Source organism: Paralichthys olivaceus, chromosome 15, assembly GCF_024713975.1.
Source record: "Paralichthys olivaceus isolate ysfri-2021 chromosome 15, ASM2471397v2, whole genome shotgun sequence".
Taxonomy (NCBI): domain Eukaryota; kingdom Metazoa; phylum Chordata; class Actinopteri; order Pleuronectiformes; family Paralichthyidae; genus Paralichthys; species Paralichthys olivaceus.
This window is the reverse complement of record NC_091107.1, coordinates 8,442,093-8,455,647: the sequence shown is the minus strand read 5'-3', so window position 1 is coordinate 8,455,647 and position 13,555 is coordinate 8,442,093. Positions and strand designations below refer to the sequence as shown.

Here is a 13,555-nt window from a genome sequence, read left to right as displayed (position 1 = left end):
GAGTTTGTAAGATTTGAGCACCTAGTCTGAAGATAGAAACCTCAACTTACTGACTCAATGCGTCCAGCCATTTTTAGAGGGGAATGGGGGCTGGGGCCAATCAAAGTTGACGTGAGATGTACATCCAGAACCGAACACGTGTCTGGCAAACTCTAAAAAGGGTCCAGAAAGAAAACCTCACACAACCTGAGCCTGGGATGACTGTTCAGCTTTCAGCACAGCAGTGCAGTCAAGTCTGAGTGTCCCTGAGTGGCTCAGCCAGACTTCTCAAACTCCACAAGAACATCTGAGGAGAGGACTTGAAAGATGGCGGCTCACAGACTTCCTATCCAATCTCACGGAGCTTGAGAGGATCTTCAAGGAAGAATGGGATAAACTGCCCAAATCCTACAGTGTGCAAATCTTGTAGAGACTTGCCGAAGTCTCAAAGCTGCAACTGTTGCCAAAGGGGCTCCGGAAAAGGAACTGACCTAGAGATTTCAAACATTTCTAGAAATATTTTTCTTTGAGTTGACTGAAAATGGCAAATTTGACCTCCTGAAACAGAGATTTAAGAGGACGCAGCTGGTTTTCATAAACTACATTTTCGACATGCGTGTGTGTGAACTGTCTGAGCCTCTATACCTGTGGTCGTTACACTGTCCTACCTCCCCTCATTTCTCCCTCCCACCCTCTCTCTTTCTTACACACACACACATGCACGCTAATGCTGTACGAGTCTAAATCTAAAGGTCAACGTCAGACCGCAGGAAATGCATGAACGCAGTCAGTCCCCTCTAACGCGGACCTCAGGTGTTCCATTGGTTCTGAAGTGCGTCTCTCACTTCCTAGCTCTTCACTCGGCGAGGCTGCATTTCTGCCTTAAGGGTGAGTCTAACATTTACTGTACGTCTATTTCAATAAATCGTTTTAACAGAGACGGCGGTGAATGCTTTTGAATGTCATGGGTAAAGCAAACAAAGTGTTAGATTAGATTCCTTGTGTTAGAACTTTTATTTGATATACACCATTGGAATACATGAATTAATCTTTAATAAGAATGAATTCCTAATGAGATAAAGTCATAAAACTAAAAGTAATGTCTAATGTCTCACACTTTAGATATATGGTACATGTCTATTATATTCCAGAGACAATCTTGTAATTAAATAATCACTTTTCTCGACCTGTTGTGACGTGCTGGTGTGTTCTTGTGTGTGGTGCTTGCATTCATTTACATCTGATTATTTCGTACAGTGATGTTTGTGCCCATGCACCGTGATGTGTATCTGCCCTCTCTGCATTTGCTACAGCAGCAGGGGGGTGTATAGTGAAGACTCGAGACTTATCTCCGTCTCACAGCTCCTGGCCGGGCCATCCGACTGCTGGTTTATCTGCTCCGGCACACACCCTCTTGCTGGGGAAGTGTCACCCACCCTACCCCAGGCCTCCACCACCACTTCCTCATTTCTGCTGACTCTCTTCACCCTCTCCTCTCCTTCGTCTCCTCGCCTCACCCCTCTCTCTGGATGCCAGCAGCTTCTATAGTCATGGAGCAGATGACAGTCACACACCAGTAAGTGTTTCTTTGTCCTTACCAGTACACAGTGTTGCCATCACTGAGCACAATGGAGCAACAGCCAACAGCTCATTCACTCTTCTTTTTTTATGCTGCTGTGTTTCTTCTTTCTCCACCTCTGTGAATATCACTAACGGTCTAAATGAGATGAATGCTAGAATAAATGCTGCATTATCTACAGTAGTTTAGCAGTGGGAAGATACATTAGTGTAATTGTGATGCTGTGCTGCTAAACTTTCATAAAAGCGAGGTGAAAAGAAAACATGCTGTTCTGGGAAAATATCAGCGGAATGAGATAAATGAACTGAATTCGCACCCGTAGAAAACAAGAAGAGACTTCTTGGTTCATTTGAGTTTTGGTGACATGAATTTCTCGAACATCCGTCTAAAGATAGACTCATTAAGAATCTAATTTCAGACCCGGACTGTCAGTCACCAAACACTCACCATCAGCCTTTCGAGAGGAGGGCGCACGGGGCCTCGCCACAGGAAGTGAAGCCAACTGCAGGTCAAACGATGCCCCTGCAGTGACAGACCCAGTACTCACACAGCCTGGCCTCGGCGTCACCACGACAACCATCACCACCATCACCCAGACAGGGGGAAACTGGAGCTCCGGCTTGTTCGACATCTGTGGAGACAAGACCTCATGTAACGCACACATATACACACACACACACACACATACACACACACACACACACACACACACACACACACACACACACACATACACACACACACACACACACACATACACACACACACACACACACACACACACTGCAGCAGCTGCAACGATTCTTTATATGTTTGCTTTTTCAACTAAAAACTAACCCTCTCTCTATCTCACACACACACACACACACACCCACACACACACACACACACATTTCTACTTTATTTTAAAAATGTCAGAATCCGTCACCCCTGACTTTGCTCTGCCTGAGATCAAAGTTTCAAATATTGTTAAAGTCCCTTGATCCAGGGTTAAAAATCAGTGCCTGAGTTTAAGTAGTGGTTTGAAAACTCTGGCATTTGTATAGTTAGTATTTTTTATAGATTTGGTATTTAATTGTTTCACTGTTGTTATTTGATCTGTTTTCTTGCATTGTGTGAGTACGATCTGAGTTTCCTATGATTTTCTATCTTTGCACTCCACATTTTATCGTGAGAAGCACCTTGTAACTTTGGTTTTACAGCTGAAATACATATCATTGTATTATCAATGTAATGTCATGCTTTGGTTGCATGATTCTTGAGCTGATGAGATCTAATTGAAACTTTTACTTATCTCACTTTTTAATTTCTACTAAAGCATCAACTAAATCTACTACTTCTTATTCACAAGGTTGTGAAGCTGTTGTGTTCAGATTGTTTTGAATGTCTGAGCTTGTGTCTTCTGGAGCAGAACGCTGCGATAGAACAAAAGTTTATTTCATGAAACAAAACAAATCAAGTGGAAAATGTGGGGAACGATTTGTGAAACAAAACACAGCAAAACACAACTTGTTGTGTTGGCTCAATATGAATTATTTTCTTTTCATTATAACAAAGACTTAACAGAGTCTAACCAGATAGACATAATTTCCATGAAGCTAAAACCGAAGTTCCCATGAAGGCCTACTGGTATTGAACCAGATTATAGTCAGCAGTATTGATCATCAGGACAGGAAGTGAGTAAATTATGCACACACACACACACACACACAAACACACACACACACACACACACACACACACACACACACACACACACACACACACACTGTGTTGACCCCTGTCTGTGTTTGCAGGTCTTCTCGGGGCTCTGGTGCCGTGTTGTTTAGACCTGAGTTTGGCTCACCAGTACGGCGAGTGTCTGTGGACACCTTTCTTACCAGGATCCACGTTTGCCATGCGAGTCGGGATCAGAGAGCGGTACAAGATAAGGGTGAGTGTGTGTATACGTGTGCATGCAAAAACACATTTGTCACTGGGAAGAAAAGAACGACCCCAAAAACACAAACAGAGAGATTTCACAAAGTGGTTCCAGCTCATAAAAACATCACAATAAATCTTTTTAACAAAGAGACTGTAAAGGTGAGAGAAAAAGGCTACAAGTGAAAGAACAGCATTGTGTCTGTTTTATAAGTTGTAAGAGTGAATTTCTATGATTATGTTTTTATGTCTTCTCATGATCCATTAACCTCACGGCTCTGGACGTGTCCTTGCTGCGTTGTTTTGTCTGCTTCTTCTCTGCATGTGTTTTTGTGTGAGCCCGTGCATGTGTGTCCACAGGGAAGTGTGTGTGAGGACTGGACCACAGTGTACTGCTGTTACCCTCTGGCTCTGTGTCAGATGATGAGAGAGATGAAGTGGCGGATGAAGACTCAGACGTATCATGTGTCCACTGCCCTTGAGTGCTCCTGAGGAAACCCTAGACAGTAAATGAGGCTTTTCCTTCTTACAATGCAGCAGAGAGCATTGAGGACCTGCTGAGATTACTGGAACTAACAGCAAAAGAATCAATACTATAAGGTTTGAACTTACTCTCAAGTCCCCTCTGAGGACGCCTCGGACAATAAATCAAGCCTGCATGTTCACAGAGGACCTGAGAGGGTGAACTGTGATTTATGGGGTAAACAATCGCAACTTGAACCTTCTTTTAAACTGCTTGTGTTTCAAGACGACACCATGACTGTATTCTACTTTCCTTTCAGAGGCCATGGTTCGTTAACTAAATTCTAATTGAGTGAAAAAAAGCAGGTGGTAAGACACATGTTTATTTGGTTTTTATTGTGAGCAAATAGCACTAAACATCTGATGAAACTCTCAGTGAAATACCAGCAACTTAAAAAGAAACGATTTTATTTGATTTCCAAAACCGTGTCTGTTTGTTTCTTGGTTTAATTTTGCGACTGATCCAATTTCTACAGAACTTGGTGGAGGGAAGTTTGGTAAGAACCCATTTTCTTGCAGAAGCAGATTAAAGAACAGATCCAGTTCTTTAATCACCTTCTTTAAACTTTTTGTGAACAAACAACACCCAGTTTAGAGCACATACCTTAATTATTTTCATCATATGTAACCATATTTAATTAAGACTTTTATTTGGATCTGCACCTTATTATACACAATAAATATCAGTCTCCTAAAGTTTCTCTGAGAAATAAACTAAATGTTTGGCCACACCCTGATCCAGATCTGCACCAACATTTAATAGGCTCTTCCTGGGTCATTCCCCACTAACAAACAAACTTTAGGTTACTTGACCGCTTCCTGTTTCCTGTTATGTTTCTACTGTAACCAGACAAGCATGTGTTGGATGTTTCAGCCTTGGTGGATCCATATGGGCTCGTCTGAGTTCCAATGTATTTCTCAACATATTCACATCTTAACCAACACGAGGCGACACTTGAACAGCTGAAACTCAAGTAAGCAGCTTTATCTGCTCATCATTGTTACAATAAAGTCATAATTAAAGTCATTAAACTCAATTGTATTGAACATTTTCCGTATGTTCACAAACTTGACAGACCACAGTTCACCCAAACCTCAGAAGATTTCTGCTCTCCCTTAACGGTGTCTATGCAGGCTCACTTTCAGTTGTATTTTATGTCATTCAAAGAAGTAACATGTTTCATGCTTCTCAAAAAAGTGAAAGAATTTGAAAACTCAGTAGCAACACACCGTTCTAAAAACACTCTCCTTCACCCTCTCTATATTTCATAAAGGTCACTGCCGACAGTTCACAAGGACATTTTCTTAGATAGCAAGCGGTACAGATGAGGTGAGTGCAAAATCTCTGATTTGTGTGAAATGGCCCCTTTAATTCTGTCTCGCATGCCAAAGGTCACCAGACACATTAATGTGTTCCGTTGCCCTCAGATATGAAGGGAAGATGAAGTGAGGGAGCATAAAGCTTTCTTAGACCTTGGAAAGCTAACTGTGAGTCAGGAGAGTCCACATGAGGGATAATAACTACAGATTAGAATAAGAAATCGTATTCTTAAATTAGACATAAAGCCAGAGAAAGCTGCGTGTCACTTCAGTTTGATAGAAGTAGTCACTCGGCTTCTTAAGCGTTAATACAGATTTATTTGCGCAGGATGAGACAAGTGTGCAGGTTCTTTCCGTATGCAGACCCACCTGTCTTACCCGAGCTCGGATTACAGTCAGCAGTTCAAGTACAGTCTGAAGATAATAGAGCCGATTTCCATTTTCTGTTATTCTTTTTATCCTGCTGTTCCTCGGTTCACCCTCCGGCATCCAATCATGCTATTAATCCAGTTCTGATTGCTGTGATCCCCCCGAACCTGAAATGCCAACCAGCGAGAAATGCATATGAAAATGTTATTTATACACAAAGCAGATGGGTCCTCAAAGGGCAAATATGTAATTTGTTAACTTCTACAGATGTGGTCCCCTACCTGCCAGCTGCTTTAAATGGAACGAGGGGGGAGATTGGATCAATGTCAGAAAGAAGGGATCAGTGAAAAAACAGATGATATTCTACATGAACTCATCAAGTAGTTATTCTGCTGAATGGAAATAAATGGTTTCAAACCAGTTCTCTACCATAACTAATACTGCAGAATGATGCTTAATGCAAAGGTTAATTAACACTTCCATGCGAAGACAAACTAGAGGAACAGTCTGAACATCTCCAACAAGGCTGATCGCCACTTTATCATTGCGTTTACATGTATTGAAACCAGATCGTTACCTAGTTACGCACCAAATTGCACTTGTTTATTAACAATTTAAGAATGCCAGATTCTTTTCAGGAATCATCTCTGCAGTATTACCTCTGCAAAGGAGGTGTACGTTTTCATCTGTGGTTGTTTGTTAGTAGGATTATTCACCAACTACTGGTGGAAGGATGTAGTGTGCGTTTCGGATCAGGCTGAAAAGCTTTTTTTTGTACTTTAACAGTTCAAGACAAGTAGTTTTTCTTTGATTTCTATGATCTATATGTGAACCTCGATACAAGGTTCAAATATAGTTAGTGGGTTTGTATAGATGAGTCCTATTTCGTGCAGACCCAGTGGATTTAAATATGGTTTCATAAGGGTGTAGGCTTTTTCACCCACTGTAATGAATGGACTGTACACTGTAACGCCCACCAATATATAGCTGAAAAAGTAATTTGGCTTTAGCTATAAGCTATGTCCCCTGATTGCAACTCCTCCAAAAGTTAATTGATTCCTAACTGGCACAGCCTTCCACAGTTTTTAAAGTTTATCCGAATCCGACAACAGCAATGGAAGGTTGGTGGAGGTAAAAACAATTCCTGCACCATTTGAAGGCAGTGGTCTGCATATCATTTCTGCTGCTAGTTTTAGAGAGGAGACCACTTTGCTTTACCTCATGAGGTGTTTTCACCCACCATTTTATGTCCCTCTGTGGACATTTTTAATCAGACGATCAGCCGCAGCCCATTTCATACTCCTGTGTACTCGTGCAGATCAAAGAAACATCAGCAGACAAATAAACAGTTTGCAATTCCAAAATTCCCAGATGAAAATCATTCTTAAAATATGTTCTTATCTTTGTTGCCCAATTATGCAGATTCTAATCATACTGATTATACCCAGAATAAACTACAACACTCTTCTGTATGTTTCAAGATTATTACCAGGGTAATAAAGAATGATTTCATACTGATATGTGCGCCTCCAGTGTTTCCACATCAGTCCAGGATGGATAAACGCTCCTGCAGACCCTCTGTTCTCTGTCTACTGGGGGTTGTTAGCGAGCAGGATGTGCCTGGAGCAGAGCTGCCTTCAGGCATTGTGCAGCATCTTCCCCTCCCTGTGCAATAACCAGATTATATTACTTCAGCATCACTGCCTCTGAATTGGGTTGTGAAATTGGAAAACTATTTGCTTTGCAAGTCAAATCCACACACTCCTTCAAACAGTATATCTATATTTACACACCTTTTTGTTAAGTACATAAGGACTTATTACCCGCAGCTCTAAGCTCTTTCCAAATTAGTGACAGACATTAAAGCCCACATTTAACTGAGTGCCAATAACTTTTTCAGGTCACCATAAAAGTCTGTGGTCCCCTCAGCCAAACCGCAGGACAATCTACAGACCTTGTTGTTAACAGCTTCATTCGAACGTCTTACAAAAGAAATGGTCCCAAAGGAAACTGGACATCTGTAGCTTATCCAGAATGATGGGGGATGTTGTTTCTCTGGAATCAGATACTATTGTTGGACCTGCCAGCTTTTTGCTGTGAGCACCATGAACAAAATCCTTCACCTCCTCTGCTGTGGTAGAACCTCAGAGGCTAAAAAGTCTATATTATTACAAAACACATGCACGACTTCTGAGGCATTACATTGACTTGATTTCTTTAAATCTTATTCTAACCATAACCACATTTATTACATGCCTAACCCCCACCCTAACCTGAAACTTAACCTGAAATCAAGTCTTCACCTAAGCATTGAATGATTTATATTACGGAGACTTACTTTTTGTCCCCATATGTCCCCCTAGGTCCCCATATTATATAAACAGATTTAGGTCTGTGGTATAGATGTCTCCACAATATGAGGAATACCTGGATGTTTGTACTTCTATCTTAGTGAGGACACTCATTGGCATAATAGATTCTCTATTGCCCTTTTAACCTAACCATAACAATCCAAACTAAATGCCTAACCCTTACCCTTACCCTTATTCTAACCCTTACCCTAAAACCAAGTCTTAACCCTCCACAGCCCTTTCAGGAAGTGTCCTCACTCTGTAGGGTCTATGCTTAAAATGGTCCTCACAAAGGTATAAGTACAAGAACACTGAGCCTGGCCTTACGTCATCTCTTTCAGACACATGTCCACTTGTGAACCATTAGAGGGCAGCGTTGCCCCAGATCTGCACCCCTGCTTGCCCGTATTCTCCTCCAGCAGCTGCTCAGTGGGGTAAAATTAGTCTTTAGTGCTGATCTTGGGTCAGAGTCTGGATTTCCGTGGCAGTAGTGGAGGTCAAGATTTGGAAGAGCAAAGCCCATCCCAAGTCAGCAGTTGGACAGGGACCATAAAACTTCTCATGCCACGTAAGCAGAAAGACGACCATCCCTACAGAGGCATCAGGTGTAGAGTACAGGCTGTTATGGACAACAGCCCCTTGGGGGTGTTGTGTTTTTTGCGTGGGTGGGGAGGTCTGATGTATGCAGATGTATCCAGACAGGCTCTCCCCATGACTGTGTTCTTCAAGAACTCATCCAGAGTGTTTGTGAGGAAAATGCAAACCATCACACAGGCAGAAACACGTCACTCTCTCCCATGTTGAACGGAATTGTTATTCCGCGTTGGAATAACAATGTGGAGTGTCTGTGGTTTCCCAGATGACACACTGGAATTTGTGAAATGTATTTTAACATATTCCCCTCCTCTCTCTCTCTCTCTCTCTCTCTCTCTCTCTCTCTCTTACCTTCCCCTTTCTCCGATCGGCAAACTTGTATTTCCTCTCCTTAAGTCTTTTCATCCTTTTCCTCTTTCCTCCGATTCAGCCCATAATCTTTCCCTCCTTTCACTTTTCCTTTATTGCCTCTTTTCATTTGTTTCCTTTCTTCTTCTTTTTCAAACTCCTCCTTGAGAGAGAGAGGGAGGGAGAGAGAGAGGGAGGCCTGCTAAGCTGGAGCTGTCGTCCCCCTTGTGATACTTCTATCCAGGACAACAAGCACCACCTGGGGGTTTACATAACACGCACGCACACACACACACACACACACACACACACACACACACATACACACACACACACACACACACACACACACACACACACACACACACACACACACACACACACTCTCTCTCTCTGTCTCTCTCTCTCTCTCTCTCTCTCGTTCCTCATATCTTTTTCACTGTGATACTCTTTTGTTCCATCCTTGCCCTTCCACTGTCTTTCTCTGTTTTTCCTTCTGCTGCTGTTCAGCCCAAATCTAGAAGCGTTGGCAGTTTGTGCAGCGGTCCGTGTTTTGGATTGTGTGTGTGTTTGTGTGTGATAATGGAGGATTGGATTTTCGTCGCACCCCTCCGCTCCTCAGTCTAAGCGGGCTGTTTTAAAGATTTTTTCCTTATTTTTCCCTCCAAAGACAGACAGGAGGAGGATTTTGTTGTAGGAATGATGTGACTTTAAAAACCACTGTCACACACAAGGATTATAATACTAGAGATTTGCCTGCTTTTGTAGTTTTTGTTCCACAGCGGGACTTTATTCTTCTCTGCCAAAGAATTTATCCTTAAATTCCTCGTCTGACAAGAAGAGGGAGGATCATTTCTTTCATTTCAGCGGCTTTGTCTACTTTGAGGTCATTAAATGTGACGGTTGCCAGAAGTAGCAAAACTTGGCAGATCCATTTGTTTCCCACCAGCATTAATTAGAATAAACAAATATGGGCCATGTTTACAATATGGTCAGACTGAATTATACTATAGAGAAATGAGTGTGTTGAATTAATTAATTAGAACAGTTGACAAAAGTAAGCTGAAAAAACAAATATAAAAAGACTTCAAAGCTACATTTCGATTAGAGCTACGTGTTCACTTCAAACAAGGTTGGATGTGACCAAATTTATATGTGAGCTGAAGCAACATTCGGCAAGTAGCTGACGTCAAAACGGGTCAAAGCATAAATACAAGAATGGAACTCAGTAGAGCTCATGACTCTGCCAAGGACCAACAGTCCCCGAATGAAACCAAATTTAAATTCACTAGATCTGGTCTTTGTTTATTGGATCTGCCCCAAATTGCACTCACTCATAAATATCAATCCCAAAAACATGCCTCACCCCCCCCCCCCCCCCCGTGATTTACTCTCCGAGAAGTCAATGAAAATGCTGAGGAACTCTCCGTCGCACAATGTTAAAGGAAGTGAAATAATATTCCTGAATCTGACCCCTCATCTGGATCTGCACCAAAATGTAATGGGTTCTTCTTTAGGTGATGGCCCAGGCCCACCCCTCCACAGCATTTCATGGAAATTGGTTGATTTATGCATAATCCTGCTAAAAACAAGGTAAACAAGCCTCAAAATAGTGAGAATTTAAAGTTTCAAATAACCCACAAGGATAACAAAATACAACAAAAGCACAAAATTGTTTAGATTCCTCTGTTTCCAAGTAAGCTTAAGAGAATCCAGAGCCTCCTTGCATAACTGAGCATCAACAGCCTTGATAAAATATTAAAAAAAGACAGAAAAGGAATATTTCTCTGTTGAATCTCGAGAACGTCACTCATTCTTGATGGAACACCCTAGAGAAGGAAGCCACCACATCACTTTCTTGACTCATTTTCTCTCCTGCACAGATCCTTTTAACACAATCACAGTTATGCCTGGATGGTAATTTATACACTTCTCGCTCTTCTTGTAGAGTTGTAACTTTCCACTGTATCTCTTTGAGCACCTGTAGAGTTAAACCACAGAAAACCAGATTATCTCTGCTCCACTGGCTTTTGAATCTTCTTCTTTGAAAAACAAAAATATTTTTGATGTGAGGTTAGATGTGAAATTATGGAAGGTTTCGTCATTTTACAACTGTGTGATCACCTCTACCTTCTGGCTGCAGACTCGGAGGATCCACACCGCATGATGTCAGTCGTCCTAAATGTCCAACAGAAAACCTGAGGGGATAAACAGTCGCTTTGAAGGTGTCACGATGGCCCCTCTATCGCTGCAACTTCAAAGTGAATGTTTAGGTTGTGATTTTTTTTTTTCCATTTCACTGCATGTGCAATGAGAAATATTACTAGGAGACACTTCACACAGCAGCTCTTGCTTGTGCATTATGGGATCATTTCCATCCATGGATGAGAGGAGCAAATTTCACTCACAGATATCAGTCGCTTAAATATTCATCAACATTGATGAATTATTCCCTGTCAGTGGTGAAAATATAAAAAAACAACAGAAGAAAAAAATGTCTATCTTGCAATATTAAAGACACTGTGTGCCCAAAAGTGAAAATTGCTTCTTTCTGGGTCCATGTCACATCATTTCATCAAATCCAATCCTGCTGACAAACAAACAGACCAACCAAAAAACTAGAAAAGAACTCAGTATAGCGCACATAGACAGTATCCTAATGAAACTACTTAAAAACCCTGTTTTTATTTTCATCATGATCTTTATCTTGCAATGTTAAAGAAATTGAAAAAGATTTGATCTGCCCCCCTGATCTGATCTGATCTTTGGTGCATGGCTAACCGTGCTAACCGCCATGTTAAAGAAACTGGGTGCTTCCTTTGGTGATACCCCACCCCCCACAAAGTTTCATGGAAAATAGTTCAGTAGTTTTGAGGTAATCCTGCTAACAGACAAACAAACGGACGGCGATAACAACATAACTGTGGCCGAGGTAATGAAAGTGCAAACGGTTTGATGAGTCAACTATTTATGTAACTTCATGCATTTACATCAGATAACAAGTCTTTAGCACATCATCTTCTACGTGCTGGGATGTGTGAAAAGGTAATAGAGATGTTTCCATTTAGTCTGAGCTGATAAGTGTGGTATTTACCTCCCTGTTCTCCAGCTCGAAACATCATCTCTTTTTAAAAATCTCTCATCCCTCAATTGACCAAGACTTCTTTTGTTCGATGGTCCAGCATCTCCCTTCACTCAGATCAATATTGTGACTAAAGGTTTCTTGTATAGATCACGTATTCTTGATGTTTGTGTCGGTCACTTCGTCTCATCTACATCATCTTTTTTTAAGGATTAATTCAACATTTTGGGAAACGTGTCTGTTTGCTCCTCTGGGCTTTTATTGTAACTATTTGTCAGTGAACAGGGCCGGTGCCTGGAGTCTCTGAGGAAAATCACAACTTGTCATTTTTGTAATTCTGTTTGCTTCCAGTCTTCATGCTGAGATAAGCTAATCACTCCCTGGCTCCAGCCCCTGTTTTTTTCAGAATGCAGAGACATGACAGTGGTTCTCTCGCAAAGAAAGCAATTATCCCAAAATGTCTTTCTGTCATTCTTTTTTTTCCTCACTCTATAGTTAATCATTTTGGGATATAAGGAAATTTGTAAAGGATTATAATGTATGTATTTAAGCTTTTAACATTATATATTTCTTATTCTTTATAATTTTGATGAAAATTATTTCAGAATTAGTTTACTCCACATCAAAGCTATTGCTAAAGCAATATACCAACAAAAACAATAATTGTGACATAATTTTTGCCATCAGGATGAAATTAATATAAATTAATAACAATGAAAGCCTAATGCATGACTTTATACCATATTTGCATAGTAATTACAACCATAAATCTCGCTCTAAAGCAATGAAACAATATATATAATCTCAAAATCTATGTTGTTGCACCACAGGAGACAGCACAGCGTGGTGGAAACTGTCAGTGTCGACCAGACCCAGAAGATTTACTCTTCATTGTCCGCTGTGTTTACCGCTGGCTGATGTTGCATATGTGGCTCTGACAGAATGATGCTTCACTCTCAAGCACTGAGACTCACATTCTGTAATATCTCAGTGTACGGTCAGTGGGCAGCAGTAGAAGACTCCTCGCTGGGGAAGGTGGAGAGAAATAAATTAAATAAAGCTTTAAAAATATCTCTGCCGTTCACCATGTTTGCCAGGAGTCTATGCAAACAGCATAAAGGTTATAGGATTTAAAACAAATTCTAGTCCACGTTATCCATTGGTTACATCCTTCTGTTATTATCAGGTGATTCTGCCACATTAATCATAACTGCAAGAACCACAAAGGAGAACCCCCACCACGCTGCCGCCCGTCATCATCATCCTTTGGGCAGAGGACACAACTGCAGGCCATTTTCCATCTGTCAGTCCTGTCACATTAGTTTCCCATGTCTCCTATATGTGTTTCCATACAGATAAACCAACTATCACGTGACCTATAAGTGTGTATACTGTATTTGTGTGTGTGTGTGTGTGTGTGTGTGTGTGTGTGTGTATGGTGCCTGACATGAAATGAAGGGCTGTTACAGGCTGGCATGTGTTGCATAATGC

At 41.2% G+C, this 13,555-nt stretch overlaps 1 protein-coding gene and 1 long non-coding RNA gene across 3 annotated transcripts; one reads left to right on the top strand and one right to left on the bottom strand.

Moving 5' to 3' along the window:
• Positions 1-968: 968 nt before the first annotated feature.
• On the bottom strand, positions 969-6,007 carry LOC138404917 (uncharacterized). 2 transcript variants are annotated; one of them, XR_011238658.1, is made up of 3 exons: positions 5,690-6,007; positions 2,006-2,189; positions 969-1,521 (listed from the first exon to the last, which is right to left on the bottom strand). It is a non-coding gene; the product is annotated as an uncharacterized lncRNA (long non-coding RNA). The 2 variants fall into 2 exon arrangements; XR_011238657.1 differs by lacking the exon at positions 5,690-6,007 and having other exon boundaries at positions 2,006-2,289.
• Positions 1,344-4,424, top strand: plac8l1 (PLAC8 like 1). Its single transcript, XM_020097127.2, has 4 exons — positions 1,344-1,555; positions 1,977-2,209; positions 3,355-3,491; positions 3,839-4,424. The coding sequence occupies exons 1-4, from the start codon at positions 1,509-1,511 to the stop codon at positions 3,968-3,970; spliced, it is 549 nt and encodes a 182-aa protein (XP_019952686.1). The 5' UTR covers positions 1,344-1,508; the 3' UTR covers positions 3,971-4,424.
• Positions 6,008-13,555: the final 7,548 nt, after the last annotated feature.

Excerpts from the sequence above, each read along its gene's own strand:
- plac8l1 (XM_020097127.2), top strand. The coding sequence starts at position 1,509 with ATGCCAGCAGCTTCTATAGTCATGGAGCAGATGACAGTCACACACCA. Across the intron at positions 1,556-1,976 it reads CAGATGACAGTCACACACCA|ACCCGGACTGTCAGTCACCA; the intron begins GTAAGTGTTTCT and ends ATCTAATTTCAG. Across the intron at positions 2,210-3,354 it reads CTGTGGAGACAAGACCTCAT|GTCTTCTCGGGGCTCTGGTG; the intron begins GTAACGCACACA and ends CTGTGTTTGCAG.